Genomic DNA, 15,068 nt, shown 5'->3' with positions numbered 1-15,068 from the left:
GGCTTTCTTTTTCTTAACAAATTTCAAAGATTTATGAGTTTTACCTCATTACACCACTGAATAAAGTTGGGTTTAGTTTTCAACCATCTGCACTTTAAAATTGTTTACCAAAACATACCAGGAAATTCTTAACAAATTCAAAATCTTTGTTTTCAAGAAAAATACCAAACCTGACTACCTATTTCAACACCCCTGGAACAGTCTCTGGCAGCAGTCTCAGCGCACGCCTCTGTCACGTGCTCATTGCTCGTCGTGATGGCTGCCTTGTGGCGAGCTCGTCATTTTGCCCGCTGTGTCGTCCGCTTCTCTGATCGTGATCTGTAAAACATTCGCTGAAATCTCGTCTTTAAACACGACATTAAAAGAGTTCGCAAAATAAGCTGTCATGGTCAGTAAAAGCTGTATTTCTAAGATTAGCGAGGCTGTTAATCAGATGCTAACATTAGCATGTTATCAGTCATGACTTGTACTAGTCCTGTCACTCACACCTGTAGTGTTTTTGTTTTGTTTTTGTTTTTAACGATGAATAACAGTCTTAAATAATTATTTAAATGTTCAGCATGTAAAAACAATTATGCATAATATCAGTATGTTGAAAATAAGCTATGATGTACATGTTCTTTATAAAGTTTGGAGTTCTTCAAATCACGCAACGACTGGACTTCAGATTCACTAAATTATAATTTAACTTGAAAGACGATCATCTGTGTTTTAACAGTTTAGTCGAGTGATTTTCTGTTGGTGATTAATGCACGTCATGCTCTGATCTGCTACTCTGATTGGTCTGATGGTTATTTTCCACACCTAACACGTACGAGTTATACGTGTTTTTTTTTTTTTTTTTTTTTTTTTTTTTTAAGTCTTGGCTTTGTGAGATCTGCGTCACTACTTTTTAAACTGTCTGTGTGTATTTTCACCTTCTTAATATAAAAGTATATAATTTGAAATGACTGAATAAATGTTATTTCTAGGCTGAAAGCAACCAAAACACTGCTGGCACTGTTCAAGAAGGGGAGAGTGAGAATACAGAGGATTCTGATCTGCAAGTTAGTGTACTTGGTCTCCTCTTCATATTAGTATTCATTTATTTGATTCAAAAAATAAATGAATTATAATATTTAATGAAGTACAATAATTTTGTAATCTACTACTCCATTTCTGAAATGACTTCTCTTTTTAGATGACATCACAAATCTCTTAAATATTCATTTTTTTTTTAATTATAATTTTTTTTACTTTAAATTCCACTATGGAACGAATCATTGGCCAAAATCAAGTCCCACCCTACATTTTTCTTGTTGCTAATCTCAATATATGTTTTTAGTATAATAATTTAAACCAGTTAGTTTCAAGGATTAATACATGAAATAACAATGAAAAATCTGCACCACTGTCTACAAAATATTATTTTGATTATTTATTATTTAAATTAATGTTTGTATATTATTTTAAAGTAGATTTTCCTCTGCCAAAGAAAGGACTTTTACTTTATGGCTAATGTCACCTTTAGTCAAGTCACCTTTATTAATATAGAGCTTTAAACGATACAGATTGTCACAACAAGGAAAATAATGTCAGCATTTCCTCCCCCTCTTACCTATTGACCCCCTTCTATTATGTGAGGAAATCAATTGATGATGGATAAAATCAAGTCTCAATCCAGTTTTTTAGAAGTCTGTAGCTGTATTGTTATGTTTTCAGATGAAACTCAGTGCTTTTCGGGCAAAGTGGATGTCTGAGCTTCAGCCCAGCTCAGGTGGAAAGAAAAGTGTCTCCAAAACTGCTGACCTGAAGAGGAAACAGGAAATTGCTAGAGAGGAGAAGGTGTGAGCTCATGATTTATAGGATGTGCCATTGCACACATTAGATGAACAGAATCTAATCAAGATTGTAAGAGTACAAGAGATCAAAATTACCAAAATAACTCTGTGCTGTCATGTCATATTCTTCACTTGACTGTGTCTTATCGCTGATTGTGTATGTGTGCTCAAAGGCCCGAGAGCTGTTCCTAAAGGCCGTCGAGGAAGAACAGAATGGAGCAGTTTATGAAGGTTTTTCTTTTTGATTAGCCATTCAGACTAATAAAATGGATTATGAAGAGCCAGTAGGTATAAATATCCCCATTTTGATTTTGCAGCCATCAAGTACTATAAGAGTGCAATGCAGCTGGTACCGGACATTGAGTTTAAGATCAACTACAGCAGAACTCCTGATCCGGACCGAAGTGGCAGTTAGTAAGTCCTCTGTCATTTACAAACCCGATTCCAAAAAAGTTGGGACACTGTACAAATTGTGAATAAAAACAGAATGCAACGATGTGGAAGTTTCAAATTTCAATATTATATTCAGAATACAACATAGATGACATATTGAATGTTTAAACTGAGAAAATGTATAATTTTAAGGGAGAAATAAGTTGATTTTAAATTTCATGGCATAAACACATCTCAAAACATTTAGGAGGCCATGTTTACCACTGTGTGGCATCCCCTCTTCTTTTTATAACAGTGTACAAATGTATGGGAACTGAGGAGACAAGTTGCTCAAGTTTAGGAATAGGAATGTTGTCCCATTCTTGTCAAATACAGACTTCTAGTTGCTCAACTGTCTTAGGTCTTCTTTGTCGCATCTTCCTCTTTATGAAGCACCAAATGTTTTGTATGGGTGAAAGATCTGGACTGCTGGCTGGCCATTTCAGTACCCAGATCCTTCTTCTACGCAGCCATGATGTTGTAATTGATGCAGTATGTGTCTGGCATTGTCATGTTGGAAAATGCAAGGTCTTCCCTGAAAGACACAATGTCTGGATGGGAGCATATGTTGTTCTAGAACTTGGATATACCTTTCAGCATTGATGGTGCCTTTCCAGATGTGTAAGCTGCCCATTCCACATGCACTCTGGCAACCTCATACCATGAGAGATACAGGCTTCTGAACTGAGCGCTGATAACAACTTGTGTTGTCCTTTTCCTCTTTAGTCCGGATGACATGGCGTCCCAGTTTTCCAAAAAGAACTTGAAGAAACCGACAATGTTTTCTGGAAGTATTCCTGTGATTTCCATTACAGTAGCATTCCTCTATGTGATGCAGTGCGGTCTAAGGGCATAAGATCACAGGCATCCAGAGATTGCTCCAGATTCTCTGAATCTTTGCATTATATTATGCACTGTAGATGATAATAACTTCAAACTCTGCAATTTTTCTCTGAGAAACTCCTTTTCTTATATTGCTCCACGTTGCAGCATTGGGGGAATGGGTGATCCTCTGCCAATCTTGACTTCTGAGAGACACTGCCACTTTGACAGGCTCTTTTTATACCCAATCATGTTGCCAATTGACCTAATAAGTTGCAAATTGGTCCTCCATCTGTTCGTTATATGTTCATTTAACTTTTCTGGCCTCTTACCTGTCTTACCTTGCTACCTTTTTGGAACGTGTAGCTCTCATGAAATCCAAAATGAGCCAATATTTGGCATGACATTTCAAATGTCTTACTTTCAACATATGATTTGTTATCTGTGTTCTATTGTAATTAAAATATAAGTTTATGAGATTTGTAAATTATTCCATTCCTTTTTTACTCATAATTTGTACAACTTTTTTGGAATCGGGTTTGTATATTACACTTTTTTTTATTATTATTATTGTGTTTTCTAGCCTTCTAAAATGTAAGAAAAAATGTTTACAGAATAATAATAACAATAGATGTTTAATTGAATAATAGAAGGTAAATATTTCATAAACTATATGTTATATTTAATAATATATATATATATTATAAGATTTGCTTAAAGAAAATTAAGCTTTTGTGATTTTCTTTTTCATGACCATTTTCAACCAAATTTTTTCATTATATTATATTATATTTTTCTTATATATCGAAGATTCTGTTACATTATTTCATTAGTATTCATTCAAATGTTCTTTAAAATGTAAATTATATATATTTCGCTTCACAATAATGATTATATTTTTTCCCCCCTTACAGTAATAATTGATATAAATGTGTGCAATTGCAATAAATAAAGTTTTTATAAAGCTTTATTTTCTACATGCAAAATAATTTTCAAGTTCCCATTTCTCTCTTTTGGTTTGCCGTTTGGAGGTTGAGTGCATGGTAATGTGAATTTTTGATTGTCAAACTCTTTAGCTTGGAGGACAATGAGAATGATCAGGAGATAGACGATCTATTGATGTACTTCCAACAGCAGCTGACATTGTGCGACGGCACCATGAAGCTGTGTGAGCCTGAGACAGACTCAACTCAGCTGCACATCTCGGGTAATTCTCACTCTGGAGCTAGTCTGTGGTTTTCTAGGGTTTACCCGTCGCATTGAAGGCCCTTTTCTTCATGTCCACAGCTTTGCCTTTCGAGGTGCTCATGTATATCTTCCGTTGGGTGGTGTCATGTGACCTGGACCTTCGAGCCTTAGAGCAGCTTTCCCTGGTTTGCAGGGGTTTCTATATCTGTGCCAGGTGGGCTCACACACTCATCAAACATCAGCATAAACCAGCTTCCCCACTTGTATCATAGTGGCTTGTGCTCAAAAGCACCACTCAGATTTGAAGCATAAAAACCTCAGTTTGTCATGTTTTTGTGGGTGTCTAATTTCAGGGACCCTGAGATTTGGCGCACTGCCTGTTTGAGGGTGTGGGGGCGGAGCTGCACCAAAATGCTGCCATTTTCATCCTGGAGAGAGATGTTTTTGGAAAGGCCACGTGTACGCTTTGATGGTAAATGTGTGCGTTTTTTCTGTCTTCTTAAATATGTGTGGCTTGTACACAATTTAATAAATGTCCATGGTTTGTGCAGGTGTTTACATCAGTAAAACATCATACATCCGTCAGGGGGAAGAGTCTCTTGATGGCTTCTACAGGGCTTGGCAGCAGGTGGAGTACTACAGGTGAGCTTGAGGCTTTAAAGGAAACTCCATTCAAAAATCTAAATTCTGTCAGCATTTACAATTTGTTTCCAAACCTGTATGCATTCCCAGTGTTTCCCACGGGATTTTGTAAGACAACAGACCTGTGTCCATCTAGGGATGTCTGGGGTCATTCACCCGTGAATGAAAATATTGATATTGGTTGAAAATAACAAAAATCTGTTGCAAAATTAAGAGCTTTAAATAATTTTCATTGACCAAATTTAATAGATATAATATAATAATACAGTAATATTAATATTGTAATAAAACTGCACTGTAAAATAAACAAAATGAACACTTTAATCATAGTAAGTATATCAAATTTGCATTACAATATTTGTACGGGTTTCTTTAGTTGTAGTTTAACCATCCAGCTTTTATTTTGACACAAAAATGCAGTTTGTGTGATATTTTTCTGTGGTAATGTGTTTTCAGGTACCTGCGCTTCTTCCCTGATGGTCAGGTGATGATGTTGACCACACCTGAGGACCCTTTGGTCACTGTCCCAAGGCTGCGCAGCAAGAACTCCAGGTATGTATCATGGGTCTAAGTAACAAGCCTCTGCTCTGAATTTTAACTTGGCTGACAGCACATTTCTAGGCCGTGTCATTTTTAAATCATTAAAGGTGACATCTTATGCCCATTTAATACAAGTTGGTATGAATATTTATGGGTCTTAATGAAATGTTTAATGAAATGTTCTTAATAAATTGGCTGATGGAGGAAATTTGCTAATACAGGACAGTCCGTCAGTGGTTCTAGGCATCATAGTGCTCAGAAAAACAAAATGGCTTGGTAATTGAGATTGATTAGATGGGATGTAACGATTCACTCAACTCATGATTCAATTTGATTCGGTTCACTTTTATTTATTTATTTTTTTAACAAAATGAGATTTAAGACAAATTATAAACGATTGCTTGGACAAAATGCTGCACATTACTTTGTGAAATTGAAATATAACACTATAATAATATACTAGTATAGCACTTCCAAATTAGGGCCTTTCGCACTGCTTTCGTTCCAGAACTAAATATACAGTACTGAAGTACTGGGACGATTTTGTGCGAACTATTTCCCAGCACCATTTAAAGGGTTGTATTCACACCAACATTGTGTACTAGGGAGTGACGAAAGCTGGTTGACAGCCATGTCACTTGTGCACGGCATTCAACAAAGTTAACAAAAATAACAACGTTAACAACAGGAGAATGGAGGATGCTGTGATTGGAGCTGTGTTTTTGTTGTGTCTCACAGGTTTCACAATAATGGCATGCAATGTCGATGTGTACGTAAAACGATTGAAAGAATGGAAAGAAGGAATCTCCAACGACAGCTTGTAGTGCTACAAGTGCCTGCCCATATATTGCTGTTCATCATACTTGCGAAATAGGTTGACACAATGTTTACAGTTATGTTTACACACCGTTTTAACTCATGGCGGGTGAGAGCGTTTTCAAATACGTTTGGCCAATAAATGTCTACTTACGTCACAGATTGTACCAGTTGTGCTGGTTAGAGGCAGTCTATTACTAAAATCGCACCCAGTTCTGGCAGTGTGAAAACACCCAAAAGTTAGTTACACAATTAGTTCTGGTACTATGAAAAGGTTCCCACAGTGCGAAAGTCCCTATCATTGATATTTGTTGGTTTTGATTACTTCTGCTGTGTAACGTTTGATCAGGCTCCAGTCCACCAGAGGGAGCCTTCACCTGAATATTGAACTCTGCCATTTCCTGTTCCTGCCACATCATTTCCTGTCTTGTCATTTCCTGTCACCCTGTATATAAGTCATTTGTTTGCACTGCCATTTTGCGAAGTATTGCCAGTTCACTGCCTTACTAAGCGTTCTTTCATTGTTCCATTGTTGATACTTGTTATGATCTTTTCTTTTGCTCTTTTGACTCACGTTTTTGGATTACTGTTTTGGATTTGTCTGCCAGTGGATTGTTTTGCCTATGTTTTGACCCAAGCCTGTGACCTGACCACGAGTTGTGAATATTGTTTGGATTTTATGCTCAGATCCTATAATAAAGACCCGCTTATGGAATCCACTCAGCCTAAATCCTCCTTACAGAATACTTCGCCCGGTGCGGATCCAGCGTAAGTCTCTCAACTCCTTTCTACCATCGAGTATCAAAAGGATCTGCTGAATGGTTTTCAACTCCAGTTGTTGACGCTACAAGCCACCAATGAGCATTTGACACAGTACATTCGGTCTCTCCCTGCCCCACGACCTGACCCGGTAAGATTCCCGTTACCTGATAAGTTTGATGGCTCTCCTGACAACTGTACTGGTTTTCTCTAACCAACCTGAAACTTATCACCAAGACCATACAAAGTGTTCATTTATCATGACCCTGCTTACCGGGAAAGCATTAGAGTGGGCTACTGCTGTTTGGGATCATGATACACACATCCAGCAGTCTTATAGTTATTTCACTCAATAGATTCGTGATGTATTCCAATATCCTGCTGGGGGCATGGATGCAGCAACTCAACTAACTCAGTTACGCCAAGACAACAGGCCAGCTTCTGACTATGCTATCCAGTTTCGCACTCTCGCAGCACAAAGTGGGTTTAATGATGTTGCTTTGAAGCACATCTTTCGTTCAAGTCTGTCTGCTAAATTACAATTACTATGTAAAGATGACTCCCTCGACTTCACATGCAAATTGGACGAACTCACTCACCACCTGATGAACAGAGAAGAAGATTACTCAATCAACTCTGTTTCTACTGTGGTGAATCAGGACATCGCTGTTCCAACTGTCCTGTTAAACCTGCTGCAAAACCCTATTCAAGTTATCGAGTGAGTCACATGTTCAATACTTTACAAATCAGTTTATGCTTGTCACTTCCCATCATTTTGTCAGTTGCTAATGAAAACCATAATTTTTCAGCGTTAATAGATTCTGGAGCTGCTGCAAATGTGATCCATCAAGATTTAGTTAAGCAGTTGAACATTCCTACAATCAAATGTGAGCCACCTATTGCTGTTACTGCCGTTGATGATGGTCCTGTCGGTAAAGGTCATATCACTCATCAAACACTTCCCATAAAACTTAGAGTTGGCCTGTTTCACATGGAAGAAATCACTCTATATGTTATATCATCACAACGAAACCCAGTTATCCTAGGATATCCTTGGTTGTCTACGCACGAACCACAGTTTTCCTGGAGGGAGAAGGAGTTGGTCAGTTGGTCACCTCATTGTCACTCTCACTGTCTAGAGCTGCCCACCAAGCTTCCAGTCTGCACGACTCATCTAGCCAAGAATCCAACTTCACCACCCACTAATGTCCCTACTGAGTATGCTGACTTAGCCGAGGTGTTTAGCAAAGACAAGGCCACCAAGTTGCCACCTCATCGCCCCTGGGACTGTGCCATTGACCTCCTTCCTAACACCTCTCCACCTAAGAGTCGTGTTTATCCGCTGTCTATTCCTGAAACCAAGGCAATGGAAGAATACATTGAAGAGGCCTTATCTTATGGGTTTATTAGGCCATCCACCTCTCCCGCAGCATCTGGGTTCTTTTTTGTTGACAAGAAAGATGGTGGTTTAAGACCTTGTATTGTCTATCGAGCACTCAACGCTATCACTGTTAAGAATCGCCATCCTTTGCCTCTTATCCCTTCTTCTCTGGAGCAATTACGTGAGGCCAGCTATTTTACAAAATTGGATCTCAGATCTGCCTACAATCTCATCAGAATCCGTGAGGGTGATGAATGGAAGACGGCTTTTCTCACCAGCGGGGGGGCACTACGAGTATTTGGTTATGCCATTTGGGTTGGCCAGTGCACCTTCAATCTTCCAGTCCTTCGTTAATGAAGTTTTCAAGGATCTCTTGAATCAGTATGTGATTGTCTACATAGATGATATCTTGATCTACTCTTGCTCCATGGAGGATCATATCTCTCATGTAAGAACTGTGTTGTCACGCCTACTCCAGAATGGTCTTTTTGTCAAGGCGGAAAAGTGTGAGTTTCATGTTACATCAATTAAGTTCCTAGGATACAATATTAGCCATTCAGGAGTTGAGATGGATGACATCAAAGTAAAAGCTGTCACGGACTGGCCCACACCCAGCACTGTTAAGGAGTTACAATGATTTCTAGGATTTGCAAACTTCTACCGTAGATTCATCCGTGATTTCAGTACCATAGTTGAAACTGTCTCCTCACTACTTAAAGGAAAACCCAAGAAGTTAGTATGGACAGAGGCAGCTGAACTTCCCTTCATCGTCGAGGTTGATGCCTCCGACTGTGGAATCGGTGCTGTCCTCTCTCAGCGTCATGGAACACCCGGCAAGTTACACCCTTGTGCATTCTTCTCAAGAAAGTTAACTCCAGCCGAAAGAAATTACGATATTGGTAACAAGGAATTATTATCCATCAAGGCCGCTCTTGAAGAATGGAGACACTGGCTAGAAGGCGCCCTTCATCCCTTTCAGGTCATTACAGACCACAAAAACCTAGAGTATATCAAGAATGCCAAGCGTTTGAATCCTCGTCAGGCAAGATGGGCAATCTTTTTCACCCGATTCAATTTCGCAGTCACATACCATCCAGGGAGCAAAAAGAGTGAGGCAGATGCATTGTCACGTATCTATGACTCTTCCAATTCACAGATGAGACCAGAAACCATCTTACCACCATCCATCATCATCGCACCCATCCAGTGGGACATTATGGAAGAGATTCAACATGCCCAACACGAAGAGCCATCCCCTCCAGAGTGCCCAGCTGGGAAAATCTATGTTCCAACCAGTCTGCGTAACAGAACCATTCAATGGGTTCACACATCCCCTGCTTCTGGACACCCTGGAATTAATCGCACCACGGCTTTGGTCAGAAATTCTTTTTGGTGGCACACATTATCTGCAGATGTTTGTAACTATGTACGTGCTTGTCAGATCTGTGCTCAGTCACGAACACCTCGACAATTGCCTGCAGGACTTCTAGAACCGCTACCAATTCCCCAACGGCCCTGGTCACACCTGTCTATTGACTTTGTCACTGATCTGCCTAACTCTCAAGGATTCACCACCATTATGGTCTCCATTGACCGCTTCTCTAAGTCTTGTCGTCTCATTCCATTGAAAGAAATACCCACTGCCATGGAAACTGCCCAAGTTTTGTTCAATCATGTATTTAGGATTTACGGACTACCAGATGATATTGTGACTGATCGTGGGCAACAGTTCACATCCCGTGTTTGGAGAGCTTTTTGCAAACATTTAAACATTGATCCCCGAAACCACTGACGAAGAACCGCCTCCACTGCTTGAGTTCGAGGGAGCTCCTGCCTACCTAGTCCGGGAGATCCTAGATTCTCGCAGGAGGAGGGGTCAGATGCAATATCTCATTGACTGGGAGGGATACGGCCCGGAGGTGAGATCGTGGGTATCAACTAAGGACATCTTGGATTCATCACTTATCAGAGACTTTCACCAAACTCACCCAGATCGTCCGGCACCCAGACCAATGGGTCGTCCTAGAAGAACAGCTAGAGGTGTTCCTAGGGGAAGGGAATCTGTAACGTTTGATCAGGCTCCAGTCCACCAGAGGGAGCCTTCACCTGAATATTGAACTGCCATTTCCTGTTCCTGCCACATCATTTCCTGTCTTGTCATTTCCTGTCACCCTGTATATAAGTCATTTGTTTGCACTGCCATTTTGCGAAGTATTGCCAGTTCACTGCCTTACTAAGCGTTCTTTCATTGTTCCATTGTTGATACTTGTTATGATCTTTGCTTTTGCTCTTTTGACTCACGTTTTTGGATTACTGTTTTGGATTTGTCTGCCAGTGGATTGTTTTGCCTGTGTTTTGACCCAAGCCTGTGACCTGACCACGAGTTGTGAATATTGTTTGGATTTTATGCTCAGATCCTATAATAAAGACCTGCTTATGGAATCAGCACTCAGCCTAAATCCTCCTTACATGCTGTCCTCATTTGTAAGTCGCTTTGGATATTTACACAAAATGTAAATATAACGTGAAAGTAAATAAAAAAGGTAAATTGAAATTTTAAAAACAAGCCCAAAATCAAATAGGTAAAACAAATAAAATTAATATTTTCATATAAACAAAATAAGGCTTTGTCTTTGCTATTTTCATTTAAAGGAACACTCCACCGTTTTTTGAAATAGGGCTTATTCACATTATTTCCTACATTTAGATAGGTGGGCAAATGCATTTTTGTGTCAGTGCATGCATTGTTTTAGTTTGACTGGGTCGGCGTTAGCTTAGCTTAGCACAATGAATGGAATCCTTTGTTGCCAGCTAGCATGGCCTGAGTAAAAGTGATCAAAAAAATAAAAAAAACCCACCTAATTACTTCTTGTGGCCTGCGTATTCACAGCGAGTACAAATAGCGATCCAGATTAACACTAGGCGATTTCCTAGGCAGATATTGACTTGGGACTATATTATGGGGAAGCACAGGCGAAGCACTGCTGCTTAGGCGAAGCACTGCTACTTCGGCGCAGAGATATCACGCAACACATGAAATCCCACGACTTCTGTCAACATACCGGCGTGAATAGTAGTTGCCTGGCTATTTTCCTTACAGTACACGAATGGCGATGAACATGGCTGATTTTGAGAGAGACGAAGAGGGTGACTTCTCAGACAGTCAAGAACCAGAACCATACCTGTTTGAACCAGAGTTTACAGAAGACGAGCTGCGTGCTTTGGAAATAGAACGACAGGAGGAGGAGGTTGAGATCGCTCAACAGCCTGAGGACGTGAGGATGAGAGCCAACATGAACTGGTGGTGTGAATGTGGGGGAATATGCCAATCTATGCCGACGGAAATAGAGTGTCTGTGCTGTAGAGAGTGGGACATGTTTTTGCCATTGATGACCAGGCTCAACACGTCAGATCAAGATGAGCGTGCCCGAAGTTGTGTCACATCTACAGAGGATTTCACGGCGCTGATCCATTCTGCAGTACTCGATTTTTTTTTTCCGGTGTGACAAAGTGAACTGGAAAAAACGCCCCACGCCGAATGGACCAAATGGACAGCTGTCCACAGAGTAAGTGATTATTTTAATCATGACGCATGTATAGATCGACCCATATTATACCTGTATTCACATAGAGTTGATGTTTTCATGTGTTGCGTGATATCTCTGCGCCGAAGTAGCAGTGCTTCGCCTAAGCAGCAGTGCTTCGCCTGTGCTTCCCCATAATATAGTCCCAAGTCAATATCTGCCTAGGAAATCGCCTAGTGTTAATCTGGATCGCTATTTGTACTCGTTGTGAATACGCAGGCCACAAGAAGTAATTAGGTGGGTTGTTTTTAATTTTTTGATCACTTTTACTCAGGCCATGCTAGCTGGCAACAAAGGATTCCATTCATTGTGCTAAGCTAAGCTAACGCCGACCCAGTCAAACTAAAACAATGCATGCACTGACACAAAAATGCATTTGCCCACCTATCTAAATGTAGGAAATAATGTGAATAAGCCCTATTTCAAAAAACGGTGGAGTGTTCCTTTAAAATGAGAGGCAGGCAACCACTGCATCTTAATCATGGTCCAAACAAAGATGCTGCATACATGCACATGAGCAGTTTTTAATCTAAATTAGATTGAATAATTAAATATAATTAAACATAATTATTTGACTTCAGTTTTGTGAAACTATACATAAAAAATATCTGCATGAAACAGAAACAACAGACGAGCTGAACGAGACGCAGATCCACTCTCTGCCAGCAGCTGGAGCTTAAAGCGTTTCCTTGATTTCCGTTGTAAACAAAGCAGCGCTGCACTTATGAACTTTAATATGCATTATACAGAGGCAAGATGAAAAGAAAAAATACCATCTAAACTTTTCTAAAGACAATAAGTTCCCCTCAGATAACCTCATACCCCTAATTGAATCGCGATTTGTTAAGCATCTAAACTGATTTGCATCTTCACATATTTGAATCGATTTTCAACCGGCTCGCGGTTAATTGTTTACATCACTGCTGCTTAGGTTTTTTGGGGTTTAAAAAAAGGAGTGAATGGATTTTTATCATTGTAGGGGGGCATGTGTCCATACACTGCTAAGACACATTTAAATGCAGACACCATGTAAAACTGAATTTTGCATCCAATGTCCCATTTTAACAAATTTTCACAGGATGGATTCCATCATGTTTGGCCATTATCGGCTGTCTCAGGATACGGACAATCAAACCAAAGTTTATTTTGTTGTCTCCAAGAGAAAAGAAGAGGTTGGTTTGCATGTTCATGTTTACAGACCATTTTTTTTAACAACACTGTTCTATTTTTTTACATTTTTACTAGCATTGAACCAATTTTTTGTCATCTTCCAGCAAAGGGTGGCAGAGTACCAGAGGAGTCGGTTCTACAGGCGGAACACAGCCCCCGAAACTGAGCGCAGCTTCCATGTAGGACTGCAGCTGTCCTCTGGGGTGCGTCAACGCTTCAACAAGCTGGTGTGGATCCACCATTCCTGCCACATCACCTACAGGTCTCTCCCTAATCTGCATTCACCAACACATCTGATGAGTCAGAATGAGATTCCACCTGCTGTCTGTTCATACAATAAATGAGGACGCTTTAGTTCATTACCTTGAATACGATGCTGATCTGTATGACTTGAATTTTTCTGTTTTGAAATATGTTCATCTCATGACGAAAGCAAATGGGGACAGAGAATGTCAAGCTCCAACATAACACAGAAGCACCAAAAAAATCATTATAGAAGTGGTCAATATAAAAATATAAACAAGTCAGGGTTCGAACAAAGTGCTTAAAATGCTTGAGGTACTTGATTGACTTCTTTTTTTTTTTTTTAAGTCCTAGAAAACAGACATATTTTTGAGAAGGTACTTGAAAAGAACTTGAATATTTAAAGGCCATTATATATGACGTGTCTTGTTTTTTCTCAGTAAAACTATATTTTTACGCAAAATTAACGATGCAGCGCATCTGATATAAATATAGAGCCCTACTCTATAAACTCTTCCTCTGCATATAGTGTGCTGCTCTACATTTATAAAGGAAAACTGCATGTTATCTCACTGGATTTGTAATGTAAATCATTCATAAACCTATGCCAACACCCTAGCTCTGAGTTAAAGTGAAGCATCTTCAGGCCGTTTGCGCCTCTGCAGGTATTTGTTATAATACATAATAAACTTATGTTGGCTGTTCATATTTTGTGCAGGCATCATGTAGGCATATTTTATCAGGGTTGTCGGGAACAGTCACGTCTAGACTTGAGCTCCATACCAATTGTGTCTGACAATTTGATCCAGAGCAGTCAGTAGGCAGTGACTCCAGCATGCTGGGTGATTTTGTTCATTTCTAAACATTTTCTTTCTTTATCTTCCTTAGATCGACTGGAGAGACCATTGTCACTGCATTTGATGTAGACAAAATGTACACGCCTCTGTTTTTTGCACGAGTGAAGAGCTACACAGCCTTTTCAGAGCGTCCACTGTAGGACGACCCAAGCGATGCATCCAGTAACTCGACCCTTGACCCCTAATGGTTTACCCCTGCTCACCCTACTGCTTCCAGCCCTGAGCTCTCTCTTATGAATGTAAACGAATGGTGTGACGTTTTTAGATTCCTATTCTTTAATGCAGCTCAAAGCATTATGTTTTGTTTTAGTGACAGAATGGGTCTGCTGACAACTGGGACACCCACATAAATTAGCTATATTGTGATTTTCTCTTTTTGTTTTGTGTGTGTAAATTGTTTTGCTTAAGTCGAATTGAAATCAGAAAAAGAAAAATCGAAAATAAATCAAAAGCGGTCTTTGCAATATAAACAGATTTTTTTCCTGTTTGGCTGTTGTCACCTTTTCAACCGCTCAATATTTAGTCTTGTTGAATGTTTTGCTGTACTCAGAAATAGAAGGGAAGGGTGTTATAGACAGATTTGTTATAACATCATTTTCAATTTAAGTTCAGCTTGTTTTCTTTGGTGGACCCTGTACTTTAAATTTCTTTAAAATGTCTTTAATCATTGTCTTCGTTCACAATGACAAATAAAAAAATAAATCATCATAATCCAGAATCACAAATTACTATAAAAGTACTTGAAATTCATTGATCTAAATCTGTGGGAACTCATCAGTTCTACTGCAATTTATTTATTCTAATTAAGTAGAAT

General features: G+C 39.4%; 1 protein-coding gene across 1 annotated transcript; it reads left to right on the top strand.

Annotated features, from left to right (window-relative positions):
- The first annotated feature begins 228 nt into the window (after window positions 1-228).
- Window positions 229-14,965, top strand: LOC128026728 (F-box only protein 9-like). The gene is made up of 13 exons (XM_052613996.1): window positions 229-388; window positions 972-1,046; window positions 1,702-1,824; window positions 1,994-2,051; window positions 2,138-2,234; window positions 4,151-4,281; window positions 4,362-4,476; window positions 4,616-4,734; window positions 4,814-4,904; window positions 5,361-5,456; window positions 13,063-13,156; window positions 13,259-13,416; window positions 14,286-14,965. The coding sequence occupies exons 1-13, from the start codon at window positions 386-388 to the stop codon at window positions 14,392-14,394; spliced, it is 1,269 nt and encodes a 422-aa protein (XP_052469956.1). The 5' UTR covers window positions 229-385; the 3' UTR covers window positions 14,395-14,965.
- The last annotated feature ends 103 nt before the right edge of the window (window positions 14,966-15,068 follow it).

The sequence above is a fragment of the Carassius gibelio genome, chromosome A13 (genome assembly GCF_023724105.1).
Source record: "Carassius gibelio isolate Cgi1373 ecotype wild population from Czech Republic chromosome A13, carGib1.2-hapl.c, whole genome shotgun sequence".
NCBI classification, from domain to species: domain Eukaryota; kingdom Metazoa; phylum Chordata; class Actinopteri; order Cypriniformes; family Cyprinidae; genus Carassius; species Carassius gibelio.
Note: the sequence above shows the minus strand (reverse complement) of the source record. Positions and strands in the feature narration are given on the sequence as shown.